Source organism: Leucoraja erinacea, chromosome 1 (assembly GCF_028641065.1).
Source record: "Leucoraja erinacea ecotype New England chromosome 1, Leri_hhj_1, whole genome shotgun sequence".
NCBI lineage: Eukaryota > Metazoa > Chordata > Chondrichthyes > Rajiformes > Rajidae > Leucoraja > Leucoraja erinaceus.
In genome coordinates, this window is record NC_073377.1 from 72484042 (window position 1) to 72509719 (window position 25678).

At 41.6% G+C, this 25678-nt stretch overlaps 1 protein-coding gene across 4 annotated transcripts in view; it reads right to left on the reverse strand.

The window, feature by feature from the left end:
- Window positions 1-939: 939 nt before the first annotated feature.
- Window positions 940-25678, reverse strand: part of LOC129698192 (putative methyltransferase NSUN7) — a 98207-nt gene continuing 73468 nt past the window's right edge. For 2 of the 4 annotated variants that reach the window (XM_055637149.1, XM_055637164.1), the window contains exons 12-14: window positions 25228-25351; window positions 5488-6082; window positions 941-1766 (exon numbers count right to left, since the gene is read on the reverse strand). In XM_055637149.1, coding sequence (XP_055493124.1) covers window positions 1687-1766; window positions 5488-6082; window positions 25228-25351 — 799 coding nt within the window. In that variant the 3' untranslated portion in view covers window positions 941-1686. Of the gene's footprint in view, window positions 1767-5445; window positions 6083-25227; window positions 25352-25678 lie in introns of all 4 variants that reach the window. The other 2 variants (XM_055637171.1, XM_055637157.1) reach the window with 2 other exon arrangements.

The following is a 25678-nucleotide window of genomic DNA, read 5'->3' on the forward strand; positions in this document are numbered from 1 at the left end:
CAGGGCCCTCCATAATGTTTGGGACAAAGACCCATCCTTTATTTATTTGCCTCTGTACTCCACAATTTGAGATTTGTGATAGGAAAAAAAAAATCACATGTTGTTAAAGTGCACATTGTCAGATTTTAATAAAGGCCATTTTTATACATTTTGGTTTCACCATATAGAAATTACAGCTGTATTTATACATTTATGGGTACCATCATGTTTGGGACACAGCAATGTCATGTAAATGAAAGTAGTCATGTTTAGTATTTTGTTCCATATCCTTTGCATGCAATGACTGCTTGAAGTCTGTGATTCATGGACATCACCACCAGTTGCTGGGTGTCTTCTCTGATGATGCTCTGAAAAACTCCTTTGTTGCTAAAGCAGTATGTTTGGGATCATTGGCTTGCTGTTGAGTGAACTGCCGGCCAATGAGTTTTGAGGTATTTGTTTGAACTTGAGCAGATAGGATGTGTCTATATACTTCAGAATTCATTATGCTACTACCATCAGCAATTGTATCATCAATGAAGATAAGTGAGCCAGTACCTTCAGCTGCAATACATACCCAGGCTATAACACCCCCATGTTTCACAGATGAGGTGGTAGGCATTGGATCTTGGACAGTTCCTTCTCTCCTCCATACTTTGCTCATGCCATCACTCTGATATGTTAATCTTCGTCTCATCTGTCCACAAGACCTTTTTCCAGAATTGTGGTTGCTCTTTTAAGTACTTCTTGGCAAACTGTAAGTTGGCCACCTATTTTTGCGGCTAACCAGTGGTTTCTTGCAGTGTAGCCTCTGTATTTCTGCTCATGAAGTCTTCTGCAGTCAGTGGTCATTGACAAATCCATACCCTGAAGAGTGTTTCTCATCTGTCGGACATGTGTTTGTGGATTTTTTTATTTATTATAGAGAGAATTCTTCTGTCATCAGTTGTGGCGGTCTTCCTTGGCCTGCCAGTCCCTTTGTGATTAGTAAGCTCACCAGTACTCTCTTGCTTCTTAATGATGTTCTAAACAGTTGAATTTGGTAAGCCTAAGGTTTGGCTGACGTCTCTAACAGTTTTATTCTTGGTTCTCAGTCTCATAATGGCTTCTTTGACTTTCATTGGCGCAACTTTGGTCCTCATGTTGCTAAACAACACTAAACGTTTCCAAAGGTGAAGGAAAGACTGGAGGAAAGACTAGGTGCTGAGAGCTCTTATACCTGCATTAAGCAGGCAATTAAACACACCTAAGCCATTACAAACACCTGTGAAGCCATATGTCCCAAACATTATGGTGCCCTGAAATGGAGGGACTATGTATAAACACAGCTGTAATTTCAACATGGTGAAACCAAAATGTATAAAAATGACCTTTAATAAAATCTGACAATGTGCACTTTAACCACGTGTGATTTTTTTTATTTTACAAATCTCAAATTGTGGAGTGCAGAGGCCAAAAAAAAAATGATGGGTCTTTCTCCAAAACATTATGGAGGCCACTGTATACAATTGGACAATCATGGGAAATAGACATCTCGTAATTTTCCATTAATTTCAACATGAAAATCGATGAAAAACAAATTTGCCTCTAGTTCTTTCTCTATTGACATATTCTATATTGTACAGGCTCAGTGCTTGAAAATATGTGGTGATCATACAGAAAGTTCTGCAGCCAAATCTTTTAATTTGCACGGAGAACATCCAGCCTTCAAGTCATTCTCTGTAAACACATAGAACATTCTTCTTTAAAGCCATGCCACTTCATGCTTCCACGAGTGCTTCTGATACCTAAAAGTCATAAATTTCACTTTCAATTAAATATAAAAATATACCACAAAATATTGAATAAATGTTAGACGATTCATTTGTCAAAGTAAAATAGTTTAAAACTTATGTAGAAATTAGTACAAAAGTGTGCGTTTGTTACAACTTTAATTGAAAATGTAATACTGCATACAAAGAAAACAAGTTCAAACCTATTAAAATCACAATACAATAAAACAATTTAACAATCAAAATGTATTGAAGAGAATATAGGCAGAATTCTATTTATTGTGTGCACTGTCGATGGCACGTGACTAGTTTTCTTTGCAGAGAAAAGAGTGGTTTTATTTCTCAGATCTTTGGCAAAAGCCTAATTTTCAGTATTAAAAAGAGTACAATTGATAGCCAATTGGGCTTGTCTTGGAAAAGATAGCATTAAAAGATAATCCTCCCTCTCAATGTTCTTTTAAGAATTTACTGTGAAAGAACATTTACTGCCTTAGAACATAAGGTTATATCTGGAGAGTAATCAAATTCATGTATTAAATGTCAGGGGTAAAAATACTTGGCAGACCTGGGGAAACATTTTAAATAGTAAAATTAAAATGTATAGTCCGCCTGTCAGAAGTACACAAATGCCGATTCTAGATGCAGTTCTTTCAAACTAGAGCTGCTGTTTAATACTATAATCAAATCAAAATTAACTGAAGCCCTAATAATACAACAGTATATTAAAAAATAGAATTCTGCTTTACACGTCTGGTACAATTGTTCTGCTATGGTACATAATATTTTCAGTGTACAGAAATCTTCAAGTCTTTAAATAAGAACACGTGAATAATAGATATTCAACCACTTAAAAACCTTTCAGTGGCTCTCTAAGAATTTCTTCTCATTATTCCTATGACAGTTTTATAACTGCATGTACAAAATCAGTTGGCTAGAACATTTTTATTTCTCCAGCTATCTTTGATATTGTAATTTGAAGATAGAAATTTGGAATAGAATTTCAATTTAATGACATTACAGGCATTTGGATAGGAAAGAAATATATTAAGAAGAAAGTGGCATTTCATCTGCAATTTTTAAATATTATTGCATATGAACAGGATTGTCTCCTGCCTCGATCTGTTTTATTGTACCCTCTTCAAGCTCCTCGGTTATCTTGTTGTTCAGGACTAACCTAATTATATTTTTATCTTTATTGTAATTTGATTATCTTTTCAAGTTAAATGCTTACCATTATCAGAACAACAGAAATATTTATAAATATGTTTACATGTTGAACCTACTTGCAAATAGCTATGAGAATTTAACAAACATTACAATATTCTTGATTGGGTTTATTCCACGTATCTCAGGTGCTCAAACATCCCAGCTAATGCATCAGCTGCAGGATACATATTTTCTCCTAACAATATATTTGATTAACTAAACATTCTTTCGAAAACAGCTTTTACTTTGAAAGGTTTAATTTCTTTCAAAAGGCACGGGTTTTTTTTTTAAAGCTTGGGTTACAAACATTAAATACTCGTATGGTTTCATTACGTAATATTTTTTACAAACTACACATTTCTCTTGTAGGAGAAGTTTATGAACATTTAAAACACAACAGGGGAAGTAACAAGAAGGGATACAAATGCATTGTCATTAAAAGACCAGCAAGCCTGTAGGGTAATGGTTAGTCCCAAACAAAATGAAAAATGTATCATAAATTCAAATACAAGCAGACATTCAAAAATTGAAGGTTTCTTGTTGTAGAACCAAACACATTATTGGTCTACTGCTTACCTAAGGAACCAAACAGACCTTATAAACCTCAAACTTTAGCTTTTAGTTAGCCATTACCTAATTGATGACCAGCAAACCAATCACATAGTGATCCTGGAAATGAACGTATAAGGGAAATAGCTACTTTTATTCTTTAAGGTTATGGCAGTGAGAATTATTTACCCCAACTAAAGATGATTTACATTTTAATAAGGAAGGGTCATTGATATTATTTAATTTAGCGAAATAACCTCTCTTCAGATGTGCAAGCTTCAAGCTATGAATCTGACATTAATTCACTTGAAATATTATTCATCAAAGATGCCATGCTGGGGTTTGGATATTAAATATATTGGGGTAAGAATAAAAGCAGAAAAGAGGAAATACTCAGATCAGAGCATCTTTAATAGAGAAACAAAATTCTCAAGCTTGCTTCTCTATTGTCAAAGATGCTACATGACCTGCCGAATACTCCAATTTTCTTCATTCCCGATAGCCAGCATTTGCAGTGTTTTGATTTAGTAATATGGAAAGCGAAGGCAAATTTTATGTAATTATATTGTAACACTGGTTTGGAAGGGATTATTTGATATTAATCACAGTGCAACTTATTTGAGATATAATTCTATGGTATCCAAGATAATACCAAGTATTAAATTTGGCGTTAATACTATGGAGCTATTGCCAGCAGTTGTATTGAGGGTGTCTCATGATGTCCGCCTCATGGTATGGCCACAGCAGACTGAACTGCAGTTCAATTAATCCTGTTACGCCACACGGTGTGGACATACAAGTAGCACAGGCATTAGGCTGTATTGCACACAGCCCTCTCTCTGCCTGCAACAGCCCCCAGCACTTAGAATTGATATATTAAGCCAATGGGTGACTTTCAGTCATTGCTTTAAGACTATTTACCACTTTGATAGCTGCTGTTGAGCAATGATTACATTTCTCCCTACCATCCTTTCCCAGACATCAATTTGAAAATGGGATATAAACAGCAAAACTGATCTGTTAAAACATGTTGTGGAACTCAACTATACTGCGCCCAGTCTTACCCAAGAAGTAAACTGAAGAAAGATCAAGCTACTCCTGACGTGGCATGCACAAACTACACATTCCTCTTTATTTAGAAAGAACATGATTCTTTCAAATATGTTTGGTCAACTCCATAACTGATGTTATGTAGGTTCTGCAGATAGCAGGTGATACAATACCAATCAGTGCCACTCAGGTCATACATTTAAAATGACCAATCTCCTTCTAATATGGCTAATTATTTCAGGGGGACGGTTAAGGAAACCTCTTCCAAACAATATTTTGCTTTTACACATATTTTCATTTCAGGTATATTTATTTCTCCCTGCCATTTCTGTCAAGGAGTGGTAAAGCTATATATTCATCCATGTTTGGATGATCAGTTGTTAAAACTTTATCTTCAAATGACAGAAGAGAAAGATAGTGAGACTTTGACTTGGATGGGTCTTACAGAGAAAAGTCACTATGATTTTACTAACTGGTTTGCTCAACCATGATATTTACATTCCTGACATTAAATTATATTTATAACTAGAATGAGAACATGTGCCTATTTAAGAACATTTTCAAATAGTTAATTCTGGGTTTTGTAAAATACATTTTAGCTAGTGATTTAACTGATGTTATTGTTCATGAGTATTTTATCTTGGGAAATTTCAACAGAAATGCAAAGGTTAATGGTGTATTCTTTAATTTTGTATGATTATTCACTACTATGATTTTTTTAAACCATCAATGAACCCATAGATTGCTATTGCCCAGTATTGTAATTAAAGTCAGTACAATGTTTAAATATGTTTCACCAACATAACATGTTAAAATCATGTATATTATACATCCAAACCAGTATGCATTAAAGATGCAAATCAAATTTTACCTACAGTTCATCTTTTACCTTAGAGCCAAGGGCGTGGCTGCCTGCGAGGGATGAACATACCTTGATCTCGTTGCTTTTTCACACCAAGTGAAGTTACAAATGTGTTGCGTGAATAGGGAAATGGTGGATGACTAGATAGTCCATGGTATTGGAAGAGATAAGGTTGATTGTAACCATTACTTGGGATCTGCGGTGTACTGAGATATCGTATGGTGACTGGAGGAAGCAACATCTCAATAGGCTTTAACACCAACTTCAACTCTTGTTTTGATCCAGATGTGCTCGATTTTCTACTTGATAACTTTCCTATTGAAGATACATTACTAATATTTCTTTTTACTTTATTAGGTAATGCAGGAATGGATATTCTCTGGGGTATCTTGGTATTCGATCCAGTTCTACTGGCTGTAGTTCCGGTTAATGTCTGGATCCCTGGGGAATTTGTATTCAATGTAACAGGTTTCTGTTCATTTAAGAATTCAGTGATCTTTGACTGGGTTCCACTGAAAGACCCAAGTTTTGGTGTGGAGATTTTGATTTTCTTTTGCTTTTCTTGCTTTTTTCGAGTTTTGACTGTCTCAACTCCATCCAGTAATCCCTTTGCTGCTGCTCGAGCCAAAACATCCTTTACAGACACTGCACCTGATGGGTCTCGCTTTGAATTAAGAAAATGACATACATTAGAACTATTGATCAAATTAGTTTCTGGCAAACTTTCTTTCACCCTGGGAGCAAAGGACATGGAAAACACTGTCATCAACATAAATTACACACTAATGTAGTCTTGGTCATTTGTTATCTCTGAGATCAAAACCTGGAATTTTGAAACCAAACATCTTTGTAGAAACACATTAGGGATTGGATTAGGGACATTGTAATGGAGAAAAGCAGCAGACCCACCATTACCCTACCAGAGCGATTAAAAGAAACAAGAACATATTTACTGATGTGTTATGAATGAATAATTTAAAAAAAAATGTGAATGCACCAAACGTTTCAAAGCATTAGTTGCCTCCATTTTTTTTGAATAAACAATAAGATAGAATCAGACAATGTTTGGATGTGTTACTTGTAACCTTCTGTTCACCAGAGTTACATGTTGCTGTTGCCTGTCTACCTACCGAGGTAGTTACTCGCTAGCCTTGCAAATAATTAAAAAACCTGCAGGTGCTGCAGATCTGAAATGAAAATGAAAAGAAAAACTCTGGGGATTCTCAGGTCAGACATCATCTGCGAGAAAAAAAAAATCAGAATTTATATTTCAGATCTTTATGACAAATTGGAAAGTGAGAAAAACAGCATGGTTTAGTATATTGTCATGTGTACCAATGTTATCCAGTCAGCAGAAAGACTGCATGATTACAACCAAGTCGCCCACAGTGTATAGATACAGGATAAAGGGAGTCACATTTAGTGCAAGATAAAATAAAAGATGTTGCTGTTGGAGTAGAGGTTTAAAAGAGCGGAGCGATTGTAATGAATGATTGCAGATCTGCATCTGGGACTAGTACTCAGTGTGTCGCTTAGGCACCGTCGGGCAGCAGATAGGAGAGTATATGGAATGTCTGTGACAGAGCAAATGCCACAGTTGTCGAGCTGAAAATTATTTTTCTGCTCTTTAAGAGGGGGAAATTAATACTAATTAATTATAGCTGATCTCAGAGGATGAGTGAAACTAGTTTTAAAATAAATACCCGTTGAAGTTCCTTACTCTCACCATGTTAAAGTTCGTTTTACCTTCCACAGACAACCAGACACAAAGTAAAGCAAGATTATTTTATTATACACCAGGCATATACAGCATTAAAAGCATGCTGAGTTGGATGATCAGCCATGATCATATTGAATGGCGGTGCAGGCTCGAAGGGCCGAATGGCCTACTCCTGCACCTATTTTCTATGTTTCTATGTATCTGGAATGGAATTAAACCAGCAATCACCTGACATATACCATAATTATATAGTAAAAATATCCAACTCCAATAAAAAACAGAAAATGTTGTATATCCTCAGAAGATCAGGCAACATCTGTTAAGAGGGAAATATAGTTTCCATTTCAGGCAGATAACCTTTCATCTGAAGAAACGTTAACTCAGTTTATCTCTAATTGCTGCCAGATCTGCTGTTTTTCCACTATTTTCTTTCACCGACTACAGAATGCAGACAATAAAGTCTGTTGCTCTCTGCCTGTGCTAACGATTTGGACGTGTATATTCGTCACAATATATCATCCCATCTAGTAAGCTGATTTTTAAACTATGCATTGGCCGGACAAAATAGGCACAGAAATGACCGTCCCTCAGCTAAGTCCAACAGGGAGCCACAACAATAAAATATTTATAATTACACTAGACCAGGTGGGATCCGTTGGATCCTTGTCACACGGGAAATCTGGTCCCCCAACGGAACCCGTTCCCCCAATGCAACATTTCGCCACTTACTCATAGCCCTAACTGGAGGCCTGGCCCCCAACGCAACCCGTTCCCCAAGGCAATATTCCACCACTCACCCATGTCCCCAACTCAACCCGTTCCCCCAACGCAATATTCCACCATTCACCCATAGCCCCCAACTGTGCAGAGGCTGCTCATTTTGCCTTATTCACCCTCCCTCAATTTTAAACTTAAAAAAACATTACAGTTGGACTTGCTAGCTAGCAGAACCCGGTCGGTGTACTGTGACTTAAAACAAATATTTGCACTTGCTAGATCTTGCAGGTCTCAGTGTACTTGGATAGCAACAATGTTGCGAGCAAGGCTATAATCCCATTGTGATGTCATAGCTGTAAGCACAGGGAAGACATTTCTCTCAAGTTGGGGTTTTGTAAATCTAAAAATGTTAATAACTTGTAAAATATGACATCAATCTGAACAAAACTTGTCACAAACCACCACAGGACAATTGTAAGGTAATGCAAAAAATGTTAGCGCTATCGTGTACTGTTTTGCCCTAGTTCCTGGATGACTGACTGACTGACTGACAGACAGAAACAGACAGACAGAAACAAACAAACAACATGAGAGTTTTAGTTAATATACTAGACTAAGTGGGACCCATTGGGTCCCAATCACACGGGAGGCCTGGTTCCCCAATGCAACCCATTCCCCAATGCAATATTCCACCACTCACCTGTTCCTCCAATGCAATGGCGGGAGCGTTTTGTAGACGGAGTAAGGGGACGGCTTCAGGCGAGATGCATCCTGCAGCCAGGGGAGGGGGACAGCTTCAGGCGGGGGTGTGTGGGGGGGGGGGAGGGGGTGTGGTGTGGGGGGGGAGGGGGGGGGGGGAGTGGTGTGTGGGGGGGAAGAGTGGGGGGGGGGGGTGTGGGAGGGGGGGTGTGTGTGGGAGGGGGGGGGGTGTGTGGAGGGGGGGGGGTGTGGGGGCTCACCAGTTTCCTGGCCCGGCTCTGACCGTACTCCTGGCTCCAGGACCTGGCTCGGACTCACTCAGCTGCTCCCGTCCCCAGTGCCTGTCCCACTCACAGACCCCGCCCGCGAACACAGTCCACCCCCGACCGTGAACACAGCTGCTCCAGATTTATTCTCGGTGGCTTCTGGACGGACTAAGCCCACCTCCAGGACTTTATTCTCCAGTGGATGCCGGAAAGGGCGTTACCTTCATGGTGACTGACAGTCGAGAAGACCAATCTGCTGATCTCATGATTTTTAAACCTTCATAATTTTTGTAATCGTCCACCAATCGGAACAAAACTTAGTGTGCTTGGAGCAGAAGAGAACGGCGAGTAAGGTGGCGAAAAACTCCTAGCGATTTCGGGTACTGTTTCTGCGCAAATTATTTAATGCAGACTGGGTCAAGATGAGAGTTTTATAATAGTACTAGACCAAGCGCAGACCCGTTGGGTCTGTTCCCCCAATGTGTGGTTGCGGGGGGGGGGAGGGGCTGGGGGTACTGCATGCGGCGTCACACACACTAACTATCCCCCCGCACAAACGCTGACTACCCCCCTTGATATTATATTAATATTATTAATTTGCTCCTTTTATCCCATAACCGCCCTATCCACTGACGCATAGCCCCCAATTCGCAAGCGCGTATAGAGAGGGAGGTGGGGTAGAGAGTGAGAGCAGAGAGAGAATGGGGAGAGACAAAGAGAAAGGGGCAGAGACAGAAGGGCAAGAGACAGAGGGAGAGAGGGGGTTGGGGGGAAGGGGGAGGGGAGGGAGGGAGAGGGGGTAGGGGGGGGGTGGGGGAGGAGGGATGAGAGAAATGGGAGGAGAGAGAGAGAGTCTGGGGAGAAATAAATAGGGGGGAGGGGGAAGGGGGGGGGGGGGGATGGGAGGGATGGGGGAAGGGGTAGGGGGTGGGGGGAGTGGGGTAGGGGGGAAGGGGGTTTAGGAGAGGGGGAGGGGTGGGGGAAGGCAGGGGGAGAGAGAGAGGGAGGGGGGAGGAGAGCGAGAGAGAGAAATAGAGAGAGAAAGAGGGAGAGAGAGAGAGGGAGGGGGGGGAGGAGGAGGAGAGGGGGGAGAGACAGAGACAGCAAAATGCAACCGTGCGTCACGCGTTCTGAGTGTTCTGGAAATGAAGCATGCGCGCCTCATACACGAACGTTGTAGGCAGCTCTATGGAATTCAGGAGAGGAGTCTGAACCCCACACACTGTGAAAGGAGCTCTCCCCCCATCCCGGGAAATACAGTATTTAAAAACATAAAGCACCAAGAAATGTACTTACCACGTTATTGGCACATGAAGTCCATTCTTTACTCTTTGTTTCCTAACATACTCTTAAAATAATGGCAATCCACATTTGAAAATCCCACCAAGAAACTCACGCCGCGCATGCGCAGAAGGCCGCTGCACATGCGCAGTACTGCAAAGGCAGAATATCTGCTGCCTTCAGCCCCGCTTGAAATTGACGGCTTCAGGCAGCGCTGACGGCACGTGGGCTGCACAGAGCTTTCCGTGTTACAAGTGCTGTGGTTGAAAGGCACGGAGAATTATGCCTACTTAAGAGATCGAGAGAGGGGGGGGGGGGATAGTGAGAGAGGGGGGATTGGGAGAAGGGAGAGGGGGGCAGAGAGGGAGAGAGGAGAGAGGTCCTGGGGGGAGGAGAGAGGGTAGGGGGGAAGAGAGAGCGTTCTCTATGGCAACAAGTATTTGAGCATTGGGCATTGTGACATCACACGATGGGGGGGGGGGGAGAGATGTGGAGAGCAAAGGGGGGATGAATCCATTTCGATTGGCCATCTGTGAGAGAGGGGGGGGATGGAGAGAGATGGGGGGGGGGAGAGAGGGGGGGGAGAGTGGGGGGGGGGAGGTGGGGGGGGGGGGGGGGAAGAGTGCAGCATGGCGGCAGGTCGCGGGGGCCCGAGCGAGCCCGGAGCGATCCGAGGACCGATCCGAGGACCAAAGATAATCACCACTGATTGGTGATGATCAGCATGATCACATTGAATGGCGGTGCTGGCACGAAGGGCCGAACGGACTACTCCTGCACCTATTGTCTATTGTCACACACACACACACACACACAGAGTTATAAACGTATATAGATATGATAGATGTCTATTTATATATTAATATATACTCCCCTTGAAGCTGCTGATACCGTTGTCTCTCTGTCACATCTTCCCTCTCCTTTTCCCTACTCTCAGTCACCCGCTCCCTCACCTCTCCCCTTTTGCACTCCCCCACTAAAGGCAATGTTTAAATAATATTTCTTCTCCTCCCATCCCCATTCCGTCACCTCTCATAGCTTGTGCATTGGCAGCAGAGATCACATTGTGATGTAAGTTTCGGTTGTTGGAATGTTCACTGCTGCTTGTGTAAATGAGATCCCATTGTGATTGGAGGAGTGTGAGATGTCATTGTGACATCATCACTGGAATCTTCCTGAAACGTCTCCCTCTCACAGTCAGTTATTATTCTCAAAGTTGGCTTTTTTAAACCTATAAATGTCAATAACTTGAAATATAGCATCAAATCTGAAGGAAACGTGACAAGATTGATGACGGGGAAAAGGCTGAGTAAGGTTCTGCAAAAATTGTAGCGCTACCGTGTACCGTTTTGACGTAGATACAATCTCAAACGCACGCACACACATAGAAACAAGACGAGACTTTTAATAGTATACCAGACCAAGGGCAGACCCGTTGGGTCTGCTCCCCCAACGCAGCCGCTCCCTACCCGTAGCCCCCATGGGAGACGTGGTCCTCCAACTCAAGCGGCTCAGGAATGAGCAGGGCGGCTGGTTTTAAATGGCGTCTTTGAGGCGAGATGCGGGCGCCAGCAGCCGTTATGGTCGCTGGCCAGCAGGAGGCGACAAAATGAGTGTTGGGGGGGGGGGAAAGAAGGATTTAATGTAAAATGTGGACATAAACATAACGAAATCTAATGAGGAGTGGATAGTTGGAATGAAAAGTGAAATGTCTACCCAAATGGCTGCTTCTATGGGTGAGAAGCCAGTTTATTTTTGAAATATTGGGGGGTGGGGGGGGGGGAGAAGGATTTGATTAAAAACGTGTACTTAAACACGACGAAATGTAATGAGGAGCGGATACTTAGAAAGAAAAGTGAAATCTCTACCGAAATGGAAAAGATCTCGGCGATTGTGCGTCTGGATTCGGTGTGGCAAGGGAACAAAGGAAGAAATGCAGCCGGCAGCCGTACATGTAAATGGATCCATTCCGATTGGACATCTGCGAGCATCGGCCATTCCGATTGGACATCTGCGAGCATTGGGCATTGTGACATCACACGATGGAACAAATCAAAAGGCAGAAAGGCAGCCGGACGGCAGCCGGTCGGATGGCACGAGAGTTTTATATACAGCCGGACGGCAGCCGGTCGGATGGCACGAGAGTTTTATATAATAATAGATAGATGGCTCTGACTCCTGAAATCTCTGTCTTAAAAATATCTCATTTGCTGAATACAGTACCGACTGTGTTGTGTGGCCTAACAAGATAATTAAATGCCAAGGAACAGATGCTCAGACCAGAATGCCAGCCTGGTTACACAGTATGATGTATTGGTTGTGTCTGCACATAAAATCAACTGTTGCTATAGTGGGATGCTGCGTTAATTAAGGAAAATTAATTATGTGCCAGTGGAATCATTATTAGATCATGAGGGGCATAGATAAGAAAACAGCCTTTTCCACAGGCTAGGAGAGTCTAAAACTAGGGTAAATTTCAGGCAGGTGGGGCAAGATTTAAAGGGGACCTGAAAGGCAACTTATTCATAGTAATTGGTGGGTATGTGCAAGAATCTGCTGGAGAAAGTGGTAGATGAGGGGACTTGGAGAGATATGTGCCAGGCCAGATACAGGCAAAGGGGAATAGTTCATATAGGCAACTTGGTTGCCCACAAGCAAATTGGGCTGAAGGGTTTGTTTCCTTGCTGTATTACTATGACTAATATAATGATGGCATGTGATCATGTGAAACAATAATTTGAATTTACAATAAATGTTTGCATAACCATGCAATAAATAATAGGTGTCATGGCAATTCAGATTTGTTCCAACATTCAATAAGATTGTCGCTGACATTACTTTTCTGCATTAACCTAATATCCCTTAATTCAATATCCTAAATGTCATTAGTCTCAGTCTTCAATAGACAGGGAGTCTTCATAAATGACGTTGTTAGGTGAAGAAATACAGTGCCCTCCATAATGATTGGGACAAAGACCCATCATTTATTTATTTGCCTCTGTATTCCACAATTTGAGATTTGTAATAGAAAATAATCACATGTGGTTAAATTGCACAGTCAGATTCTAATTAAGGTCATTTTTACACATTTTGGTTTCACCATGTAGAAATTACAGCAGTGTTTATACATAGTCCCCCCATTTCAGGGCACCATAATGTTTGGGACATAGCAATGTCATGTAAATGAAAGTAGTCAAGTTTAGTATTTTGTTGCATATCCTTTGCATGCAATGACTGCTTGAAGTCTGTGATTCATGGACATCACCAGTTGCTGGGTGTCTTCTCTGGTGATTCTCTGCCAGGCCTCTTTTGCAGCCATATTTAGCTTATGCTTGCTTTGGGGGCTAGTCCACTTCAGTTTTCTCTTTAGCATATAAAAGCCATGCTCAATTGGGTTCAGATCGGGGGATTGACTTGGCCCCTCAAGAATTGACCATTTTTTAGCCTTGAGAAACTCCTTTGGTGCTTCAGCAGTATGTTTGCGATCATTGTCTTGCTGTAGAATGAACCACCGGCCAATGAATTTTAAGGCATTTGTTTGAACGAGCAGATAGGATGTGTCTATACATTTCAGAATTCATTATGATCCTACAATCAGCAGTTGTATCTTCAATGAAGATAAGTGAGCCAGTACCTTCAGCAGCCATACATGCCCAGGCCATAACAACCCCACCACCGTGTTTCACATATGAGGTGGTATCCAGATTCAGATTCAATTTTAATTGTCATTGTCAGTGTACAGTACAGAGACAACGAAATGCATTTAGTATCTCCCTTGAAGAGCGACAAAGCAAACGATTTGAATAAAAAAAAAAAAATAAATAAGTGGGGGGGGGGGGGGGGGGTGATTGGCAGTCACCGAGGTACGTTGTTTAGTACAGTGACAGCGGCCGGAAAGAAGCTGTTCCTCGACCTGCTGGTTCGGCAATGGAGAGACCTGTAGCGCCTCCCGGATGGTAGGAGGGTAAACAGTCCATGGTTGGGGTGAGAGCAGTCCTTGGCGATGCTGAGCGCCCTCCGCAGACAGCGCTTGCTTTGGACAGACTCAATGGAGGGGAGCGTGGAACCGGTGATGCGTTGGGCAATTTTCACCACCCTCTGCAATGCCTTCCGGTCGGAGACAGAGCAGTTGCCATACCATACTGTGATGCAGTTGGTAAGGATGCTCTCGATGGTGCAGCGGTAGAAGTTCACCAGGATCTGAGGAGACAGATGGACCTTCTTCAGTCTCCTCAGGAAGAAGAGACGCTGATGAGCCTTCTTGATCAGAGTAGAGGTATTGTGGGTCCATTGTATGGTATTGTATGGTATGCTTTGGATCTTGGGCAATTCCTTCTCTCCTCCCTACATTGCTCTTGCCATAACTCTGATATAAGTTAATCTTCATCTCTTCTGTCCACAAGACCTTTTTCCAGAACTGTGGTTGCTCTTTTAAGTACTTCTTGGCAAACTGTAACCTGGCCATCCTATTTTTGTGGCTAACCAGTGGTTTGCATCCAGTGGAGTCGCTGTATTTCTGTTCATGAAGTCTTCTACGGACAGTGGTCATTGACAAATCCACACCTGACTCCTGAAGAGTGTTTCTGATCTGCCGGAGAGGTGTTTGGGGGAATTTTCTTCATTATAGATAGAATTATTTTATCATCAGCTGTGGAGGTCTTCCTTGGCCTGCCAGTCCCTTTGCGATTAGTAAGTTCACCAGTGCTCTCTTTCTTCTTAACAATGTTCCAAACGATTCCAGACTAAACACCATCCTGAATGGCAGCATAAGATAACAGCTCCCCCGAAAAATATTTATTTAGCCCTGTTAGTTTGTCAAATATAACATTTATTGAGAATAACTGACCCGATGAAGGGGCAAGTATCCTTTAAAACCGAGATGAGGAGAACTTTTTTCACACAGAGAGTGGTGAATCTCTGGAACTCTCTGCCACAGAGGGTAGTTGAGGCCAGTTCATTGGCTATATTTAAGAGGGAGTTAGATGTGGCCCTTGTGGCTAAGGGGATCAGAGGGTATGGAGAGAAGGCAGGTACGGGATACTGAGTTGGATGATCAGCCATGATCATATTGAATGGCGGTGCAGGCTCGAAGGGCCGAATGGCCTACTCCTGCACCTAAACTTCTATGTTCTATGTTTCTATGTATGGGAAGACGAGATGCAAACAAGAAAAGAGCCGCTGAACAACCCGAAAACGAGGAAAATACGGACAGCTCACCTACAAAGGTACAAGAGGGCGAAGCTAGTAACAACCCGCACCAGAAAGATGTAGAGCAAATTTTAGCCACTGTTTTGGAGGAGATACAGGACTTTCACAAAGCCACAAAACAACAGCTAATTGATATCAAGGGCGAACTCACCAATAACCATATAACAATTACAGCACAGAAACAGGCCATCTCGGACTTTCAAGTCCGTGCCAAACACTTTTTTTTTTCCCCCTAGTCCCATCTATCTGCACTCAGACCATAACACTCCATTCCTTTCCCGTCCATATGCCTATCCAATTTATTTTTACATGATAAAATCAAACCTGCCTCCACCACTTCCACTGGAAGCTCATTCCACACAGCTACCACTCTCTGAGCAAAGAAGTTCCCCCTAATGTTACCCCTAAACTTCTGTCCCTTAATTCTCAAGTCATGTCCTCGTTTGAATCGTCCCTACTCTCAATGGGGAAAGCTTATCCACATCAACTCTGTCTATCCCTTTCATCATTTTAAAGACCTCTATCAAGTCCCCCCTTAACCTTCTGCGCTCCAATGAATAAAGATCTAACTTGTTCAACCTTTCTCTGTAACTTAGTTGCTGAAACCCAGGCAACATTCTAGTAAATCTCGTCTGTACTCTCTATTTTGTTGACATCCTTCCTATAATTAGGCAACCAAAATTGTGCACCATACCCCAGAATTGGCCTCACCAATACCTTGTACAATTTTAACATTACATCCCAAATTCTATACTCAATGCTCTGATTTATAAAGGCCAGCACACCAAACGCTCCTGCCCTCCCCGCAACTTTACTCCGGGCCAGACTCCCCAAACATTGTTAAAGGAGCTCTCCCCCCAACCCCGGGAAATATGGTATTTAAAAACATAAAGCACCAAGAAATGTATTTACCACATTATCGGCACACGAACTCCATTCTTCTCTCTTTGTTTCCTAAGATACTCTTAAAATAATGACAATCCATATTTGAAAAACCCGCCAAGAAACTAGCGCTGCGCATGTGCAGTAGGCTGTTGGCCTGCGCTGTACTGCAAAGGCAGAATTTCAGCTGCCTTCAGCCCCGCTTGTCATTGACGTCTTGAAGCAGCGCTGACGGCACGTGGGCTGCACAGACCTTCAAGGGTTACAAGTTCTGCGGTTGAAAGGCACGGAGAATTATGCCTACCTAAGAGATCGATCTCTTAGATAGGCATAATTCTCCCATGCCTTTACTATTTATATTTAATAATTACCATTTCATAATTTTAGTCAGGGTAGGCAGTGCCTACCCTGACAGCACGTGCCTGACCACGATCCACAATAATCAGATTTCTCCTCTACAAAACAAAAGAGTAGATTTTGCGCAAGGCCTGGAGTAAGAAACAAGTGTTTTTGAATGGGAAACTAATATACTTCAATCAAGACTATGCCCCAGCAGTGTTACTGAAGCAAAAAGAATATTATTTTCCCACATAGGAGATTAGTGGGCAAAATTAGGTCACATGGTATTGGGGGTAGAGTGCTGACATGGATAGAGAATGGCAGACAGGAAACAAAGAGTAGGGATTAACGGGTCCCTTTCAGAATGGCAGGCAGTGACTAGTGGGGTACCGCAAGGCTCGGTGCTGGGACCGCAGCTATTTACAATTATACATCAATGATTTGGATGAAGGAATTCAAAGTAACATTGGCAAATTTGCAGATGACACAAAACTGGGTGGCAGTGTGATATGTGAGGAGGATGCTATGAGAATGCAGGGTGACTTGGACAGGTTGGGGGAGTGGGCAGATGTATGGCAGATGAAGTTTAATGCGGATAAATATGAGGTTATCCACTTTGGTAGCAAAAACAGGAAGGCAGATTACTATCTAAATGGCGTCAAGTTGGGAAAAGGGGAAGTACAATGGGTTCTGGGGGTCCTTGTTCATCAGTCTATGAAAGTAAGCATGCAGGTACAGCAGGCAGTGAAAAAAGCAAATGGCATGTTGGCCTTTATAACAAAAGGAATCGAATTTAGGAGCAAAGGGGTCCTTCTGCAGTTGTACAGAATCCGAGTGAGACCACACCTGGAGTATTGTGTGCAGTTTGATCATCTAATTTGAGGAAGGACATCCTTGCTATTGAGGGAGTACAGCGTAGGTTTACAAGGTTAATTCCCGGGATGGTGGGACTGTCATATGCTGAGAGAATGGAGCAGCTGGGCTTGTACACTCTGCAGTTTAGAAGGATGAGAGGGTATCTCATTGATATAAAATTGTTAAGGGTTTGGACACGCTAGAGGCAGGAAACATGTTCCCGTTGTTAGGGGAGTCCAGAACCAGGGGGCACAGTTTAAGAATAAGGAGTAAGCCATTTAGAACGGAGATGAGGAAACACTTTTTCTCACAGAGAGTTTTGAGTCTGTGGAATTCTCTGCCTCAGGTGGAGGCAGGTTCTCTGGATGCTTTCAAGAGAGAGTTAAATAGGGCTCTTAAAAATAGCGGAGTCAGGAGATATGGGGAGAAGGCAAGAACGGGGTACTGATTGGGGATGAACAGCCATGATCACATTGAATGGCGGTGCTGGCTCGGAGGGCCGAATGGCCTGCACCTATTGTCTATTCTGAGGTGAAACGGGTGTTAAAGCAGAACAAGATCCAAACTCCATTCCCCGCCAAGTTACGAGTATTTTACGATGATGAGACACGGCTGTACCAGACGGTGGATGAGGCGACCACTGACATGAGGAACAGAGGACTGCCCCTCAGAGTGACCACACCAAAAGAGAGCCTGGCTGAGCAACTGTCCCGCACTGCGTGGGAGATGGTGGGAAAATCAAGACCGCAGGGGACGGCCGTGGAGCAGGAGAAGGGCATCGTGGAGAGACTACGGGCCTTCAGAAGACAGCCCTCATCTTCAGAAGAGCTTTAAGTTATGGATAACTTTTAAAATGTAGGTGAACTGAATAGAACTTATAAATCGATGGCGCTTTATTTCATTTGTTACGTTCAACTGTTTTCCCCTATTTAAATGAAGATAAATACAGGGGAGGAATGCACAGGGAAGTGTTCTGCATTATGGACGGAGTTTTTTCTTTTTGGATGCTGCAGTGGGGGGCCTCAGCTCACCGATGAGGGAGGCTCTCCCCCACAACTAGGTTTTTCCTCAAGCCTAGCCCAGGGTCATCCACAGGAGACCCCTACCTTGGAATCATGCCTTTGTTTTTTCATATGTTCTTTTGTTTTTGTCTGTTCAGGGAGTAGATTTGTTATGCCTAATTTCACCATGTTACTGATACATAGAAAGTTAAATACAAATGGCTAATGGCAAGGTAAAATTCATTTCTTTTAATGTGAATGAATTGTTAAACTCCATTAAACGCAGCAAAATTCTAACTAAAATGAGGAAAGAACAAGCCCATATAGTATACTTACAGGAAACCCATCTAAATGACAAAGAACACGAAAAACCTAAAAGAATGGGTTTCACTAGCCTCTTTTTCTCCTCATATATATCGGGTCGTAGGAGGAGTTGCTACTCGCATCTCAAGCAAGTTAGATTTTGAGAAAGTATTTGAAATGGGTGATAAGGAGGGTAGATTTATTTTAGTAAGGGAGAATATAGATGGGAATTAAGTTACGTTGCTGAATGTATATGCACCTCCTGGAAGTGATTTTAATTTCTTCCAGAGAATTATTAATATCATGATAATGGAAACGAAATGCCTTCTTATTTGTGGGGGAGACCAAAATATACATTTACAACCAGAGCTAGACTCGTCCAGTAGAAAAACTCATGATACAAAGTCTTTACATAAGTCAAAATTATTTTTAAAGAGGTTGGGTTAATTGATATATGCGGCACCTTTTCCCTAATAGAAGGGATTTACACACATTACTCGGCCCCACACTCTCTATACACAAGAATAGACTATTTCATAACATTTGGAAAGGATAAAGATAAAATTCCACACCTGTGGAATTGGAACAATAGATTTAAGTGACCATGCACGTATTTACCTTTTTGTTGATTTAGACCTACGTCCAAAAAATGCTACATGGAAACTGAACTTGAGCCTACTCAATGATCTTAATTTTAAGGAACAGATTAAAAAGGAGATAAGTCTCTATTTAGAACTCAATGATAATGGAGAGGTCCCTCCCCCCATTTTGTGGGATGCTTTGAAGGCTGTTTTAAGAGGAAAAATTATAGCAATATCTTCATATAAGAAAAAAATCAGGAATAAAACATTTGAGGACTTACAAAATAAGATGAAGGCACTAGAAAGAAAACACAAATTGACACCTGTGCGGAATACATTGGAGGAAATTAGAAATTCTAGAAATGAAATCAACAATCTGGCTGCACAAGAAATAAGTAAGTAAGTTTATTGGCCAAGTATTCACATACAAGGAATTTGCTTTGCTGCTCTGCCCACAAGTAACAACGTGACATAGTGACAGTTACGAATGACTCATAAAACACTAAACATTAATAATAATAAAACATTAATGATAAAACACCATTGATCAAGCATGTGAACCAACAAAATACCAGATCAAAGGGAGGCTACAGATTTTTGGCTGTCGAGTGGAGCAACTACTCGTGGATAAAAACTGTTTTTATGTCTGGCTGTGGCAGCTTTGACAATCCGGAGTCGCCTTCCAGAGGGAGGTGATTCAAAGAGTCAGCCTCAGGGTGAGAGGGGTCAGAGATGATCTTGCCCGCTCGCTTCCTGGCCCTTGCTGTGTGCAGTTCACCAATGGAGGGAAGGTTGCGGCCAATAATCTTCTCTGCTGATCGGACGATTCGCTGCAGCCTCCAGGTGTCGTGCTTGGTGGCTGAGCCAAACCAGACCATGATGGAGAAGGTGAGAACAGACTCTATGATTGCCGTGTAGAATTGGACCATCACTGCCTGTGGCAGATTGTGCTTCCTCAGCTGCCGCAGGAAGTACATCCTCTGTTGTACCTTTTTGACTGTGGAGTCGATGGTAGCCCCCCCCACTTAAGGTCCTTGGAGATGATGGTTCCCTGGAACTTAAAAGACTCCACAGATGTGACTGTGGTGTTGTTGATGGTGAGTCGGGTGAGGGGAGGGGGAGCTCTCCTAAAGTCTACAATCAATTCCACTGTCTTAAGAGCATTGAGCTCTAGGTTGTTGCTATGGCACCAGGATGCCAACTGTGACACTTCCAGTCTGTAGGCAGATTCCTCCCCATCCTGGATCAGTCCAATCAGGGTTGTGTCATCCGCAAACTTGAGAAGCTTGACAGAGGTGTCTGTGGAGGTGCAGTCGTTGGTGTAGAGAGAGTAGAGGAGGAGAGGGGGTGAGTACACAGCCTTGCGGTGCTCCTATGCTGAGCGTTTGTGGGTCCAAGATGTGCTTTCCCAGCCTCACATGCTGCTTCCTGTCTGTCAGGAAGTTGGTGATCCACTGACAGAGGGGTTCAGGCACAGTCAACTCGGAAAGTTTGGAATGTAGTAGCTCTGGCACAATGGTGTTGAATGCAGAGCTAAAATCAACAAACAGGATCCTCGCATTGGTCCCCTGGCGGTCTAGGTGCTGTAGGATGAAGTGCAGGACCAGGTTGACTGCATCATCCACAGATCTATTGGCCTGATATGCAAACTGCAGAGGGTCCAGCAGGGAGTTTGTGATATTTTTCAGCTTGGCCAGCACAAGCCTTTCGAGTGTCTTCATGACTATAGAGGTCAGTGCGACAGGCCTGTAGTCATTAAGACAAGTAATCCTTGCCTTTCTGGGTACAGGGACAATAGTGGAGACTTTGAAGCAGGCAGGGACAGTACATGTTTGCAGGGACGGGTTAAAAATGTCTGTATAGACCATGTCAGCTGTTTGGCGCAGAGCTTAAGAGTAGAGGCGGAAACATTGTCAGGTCCTGGAGATTTCCGGCTCTTTTGTCCTCTGAAAAGCCTCTCCACCTCCTCTATTTTTATTGTTGAATAAGTTATGTTGTGTAGCACAGAGGGTGTGGGTGTTTGGGTGTGAAGTGTTGATTGGAGGGGGGTGGGTGTAGAAAGGCCCAGTCTTTGCAGACTGAGGTCAGGCTGTGAGTGGATGTGAAGTGTTGATTGGGGTGGGAAATGGTCCAGTCTTTAAAGAGGAATTAACATCTATTATACTCCGTACATTAAACTGGGTTATTAAAAAAGGCACAAACACCACCGAGCTGGAGGGAGGCAATTATCTCTGCTATACCAAAAGAAGGTAAAGATAAAACAGAGTGTGGGTCATTTAGACCGATATCAGTTCTTAATGTAGATTATAAATTATTCACTTCTATTATGGCCAAAGAGTTAGAACAGTTCTTGCCTAAATTAATATACAATGACCAGACAAGGTTTATTCGGCAATGTCAAACACAGGACAATATACGATGGACACTACATATTGTGGACTACATTCAAATAAATAAAATTGAAGCAATAGTGATCAATAGTGTGGATGCTGCAAAAGGCATTCGACTCTGTGAACTGGAACTTTCTCTATCGAGTTCTACATAGATTTGGCCTGCACGACACAATTATTAAAACCATACAGGCACTATATAATAAGCCCACAGCTAGAATTAAAGTTAATGGATATTTATCAAAGAGTTTTTCTCTAGAAAGGGGTTCAAGACAGGGATGTACGTGGTCATCATTACTTTTTGCATTATATTTGGAACCACTAGCTCAATATATGACAAAATGAAGAAATAAAAGGTATTACTATTCAAGGGACTGAACATAAATTGGCCTGTTATGCGGATGACATTTTGATTTATTTGGGGCAACCAACAAATTCTCTACCTAAATTGATGCAATCACTCGAACAATACGGTCAACTATCAGGATACAAGATTAACATAGGTAAAACACAACTGCTTACATACAACTACAGCCCATCAGGAGAAGTCAGAAGTCAGTACCCTCTGGCATGGCAAGCAGAACATCTCAAATATTTGGGCATCATCATATCAGAATCTTACAGAATTATCAGAATGCAACTATTCACCTATACACCAACAAATTAAGGAGGATATAGCTAGATGGAACCTAATTCCTTTCTTAAGTCTCAGCTCGAGCATTGAATCAATTCAAATGAACATATTGCCAAGACTGTTATATTTATTTCAGACCCTACCAATAGAGATTAATCAAAAACAATTTAATGAATGGGACAAAATATTGTTAAGATATATATGGCAAGGTAAAAGACGTAGGATCCGTCTCAAAACTTTACAGCTAACAGAAGAAAAGGGGGGATAGGGTCTACCCTCTCTCAAAGACTATTATCAGGCAGCGCAGTTAAGACCTATGATATGCTGGTGCAACCCATCATATGATGCCCAATGGAAAAATATTGAAGAGAGAACACTCGCCATTCCTGTACAAGTGATCATAGCTGACAGCAACCTACAAGACTATATAAATGCTATTGAAAATCCTTGGGTAAAATTGACTCTTAAAATATGGAAAACAGTTATAACAGAGTATAATTTAGAGGAAGACATTACAATTCTTAAATGGTGCGCATATGACACAGACTTTACTCCTAATAAATTAGATAGTAGGTTTAAAGAGTGGACAGTTAAAGGCATAACTGCTCTTTGTAACATAATGAAAACTGTTACGTTTTGAAATGCTTAAAGAAAAAATCCTGTTAGAAAAACAAGACTTCTATCGATACTTACAGATGCGGAACTATGTTAATAAAAATGTTAAAACTAAAACGGAATAGAGTATAGGTTTGATGGGATTATTTAGGAAAGCGTATAACTCAAATACTGGTAGTAAAATTATTTCATGTATAAAGGGTTACTGAATCTTAAATCACACTCAACCTTATATATTAAAATGAAATGGGAGAAGGAAGGAGGGATAATCATATCCGAGGAAGAATGGACAACAATATGGAGGTATCAATGGAAGTGTACCAGATCACAAAACTGGAGGGAGTTTCGTTGGAAAAGCCTGATACAGTATTTTATTACGCCTTCTCAGAAATCCCATTACAGTGGGAACTCTCCAGTTTGTTGGAGAAAATGTGGAAATTTAAAGGCAGATCATTACCATGTTCTCTGGGATTGCCCTGTTATTAAAGATTTTTGGAGAGAGTTACATGATGCTTTACATGACATTTTTAGATGTCATGTGCCCCTGGAGAGTAAGGCAATGTTTTTTGGACTCGTACCTGAAGACTGGCGGAAAAAAGACAAATACTTACTGCATATATTGATGGTAGCTGATAAAAAAGCTCTCACAAAAAAAAATGGTCATCACAGGCGAGTCCAACTCTGAATGCATGGATGGACATCACAATTGACATTTATAAAATGGAGAAAATAATAGCATATGTTAACTTTAAATTGGATTTATTTGTGTTGCGCTGGGAAAATTGGTTTAACTATGTAACGCCTCACAGGCCAGACTTTATTTTTACAAATTTTTGATTACATGGTAAAGATAGGATCACTCCCTAAGTGTTTGTAGTTTTTACTGTGTTCTTGTTTCTATATTTGTTTTGTACAAATCTCAAAAAGAGGTAATTCAAGACAAACATAAGTGGATGATGTATAAATATAGCATTATACCTGAAATCCGTTTTATGGAAAAGTGTTCATTGTGGAATGCCAATAAAAGAGTATATTAAAAAAAAATGTTCCAAACAGTTGATTTTGGTAAGCGTAAGGTTTGGCTGATGTCTCTAATGGTTTTATTCTTGTTTCTCAGTCTCATAATGGCTTCTTTGACTTTCAATTGCACAACTTTGGTTCTCATGTTGATAAACAGCGATAAAAGTTTCCAAAGGTGATGGAAAGACTGGAGGAAAGACTAGGTACTGAGATACCTGCACGAAGGAGGCAATTAAACACACCTGAGCAATTACAAACACCTGTGAAGCCACGTGTCCCAAATATTATGGTGCCCTGAAATGGGGGACTATGTATAAACACTGCTGTAATTTCTACATAGTGAAACCAAAATGTATTGAAATGGCCTTTATTAAAATCTGACAATGTGCACTTTAACCACATTTTGATATTTTCTAATGCAAATCTCAAATTGTGGAGTACAGTGGCAAATAAATAAATGATGGGTCTTTGTCCCAAACAATAGACAATAGGTACAGGAGTAGGCCATTCGGCCCTTCGAGCCAGCACCGTCATTCACTGTGATCATGGCTGATCATCCACAATCAGTACCCCCATTCCTGCCTTCTCCCCATATTCCTTGACACTGCTATCTTTAAGAACTATCTTACTCTCTCTTGAAAGCATCCAGAGAATTGGCCTCCATTCCCTTCTGAGGCAGAGAATTCTACAGATTCACAACTCTGGGTGAAAACGTTTTTCTTCATTTCCTTTCTAAATGGCCTACCCCTTATTCTTAGTTGAAACATTATGGAGGGCACTGTCGCTCCTTTGCCTGAATGTCTGCCCCCTTATTTTGAGACCTCTCTGTTCAAAGGGATTGGAAAATGTATGGCTACCACTACTACAATATCCAATTGTAAAAACTATAATGCCTCCCATTGAGGCCAGGTGCCACATTTACTAAACAAATGGACACAAAATGCTGGAGTAAGTCAGCAGGTCAGTCAGCATCTCTGAAGGACATGGATAAGTGACGTTTCAGGTTGAGACCCTTATCAACTTCTACTTTCTCGGTAAGCCTTTGTAATTCGTGCAACATCCATTATCCATCGTAACCCCACACCCACCAACACTCTACTGCAACTTAACTAGTGATCTATGAAGGATCACCATGACTTTCTTGTTGTTGCATGAATGTTGTACTCACAAAGCTGCTTGAATCCTAAACTCAACAATTCACATTCTTGCCAATATTTAACTGGTGTACTGTCTTTGAACTGGAATTTCAGTTTAGATAAATGGACACAAAGAGATTTAACAAAATACATGTCACCCACCTCTCGAGTTAAGACAGCAATAAAACAGCCATTGACTTGTTCTGATGGTTCAATCTTCAGGAATTTATCTGAAGCACAAGTTATTTCTGCTGGACAACACAACGGGATAACAGGAGCACTCAGCCTGCAAGGAGTAAAAATAAGTAAAGTTGAAACCTGTGTTATGTCAGCACACACATACTGAATCTTTGCTTCAAACACAAAAAAGGGTAATTAATATGAACCTAACAGATCAACTTCAAATGAAACCAGTAAGAACTCGTGAAGTGGATGTTATGTAAATTTTATTCACAATGTCAGTGCCATCTACAAATGAATGTTATCAGTGAGTGGGCAAATGTTTGGCCGATGCAGTGTAATGTGGATAAATGTGAGGTTATCCATTTTGGTGGCAAAAACGGGAAAGCAGACTATTATCTAAATGGTGGCCGATTGGGAAAGGGGGAGATGC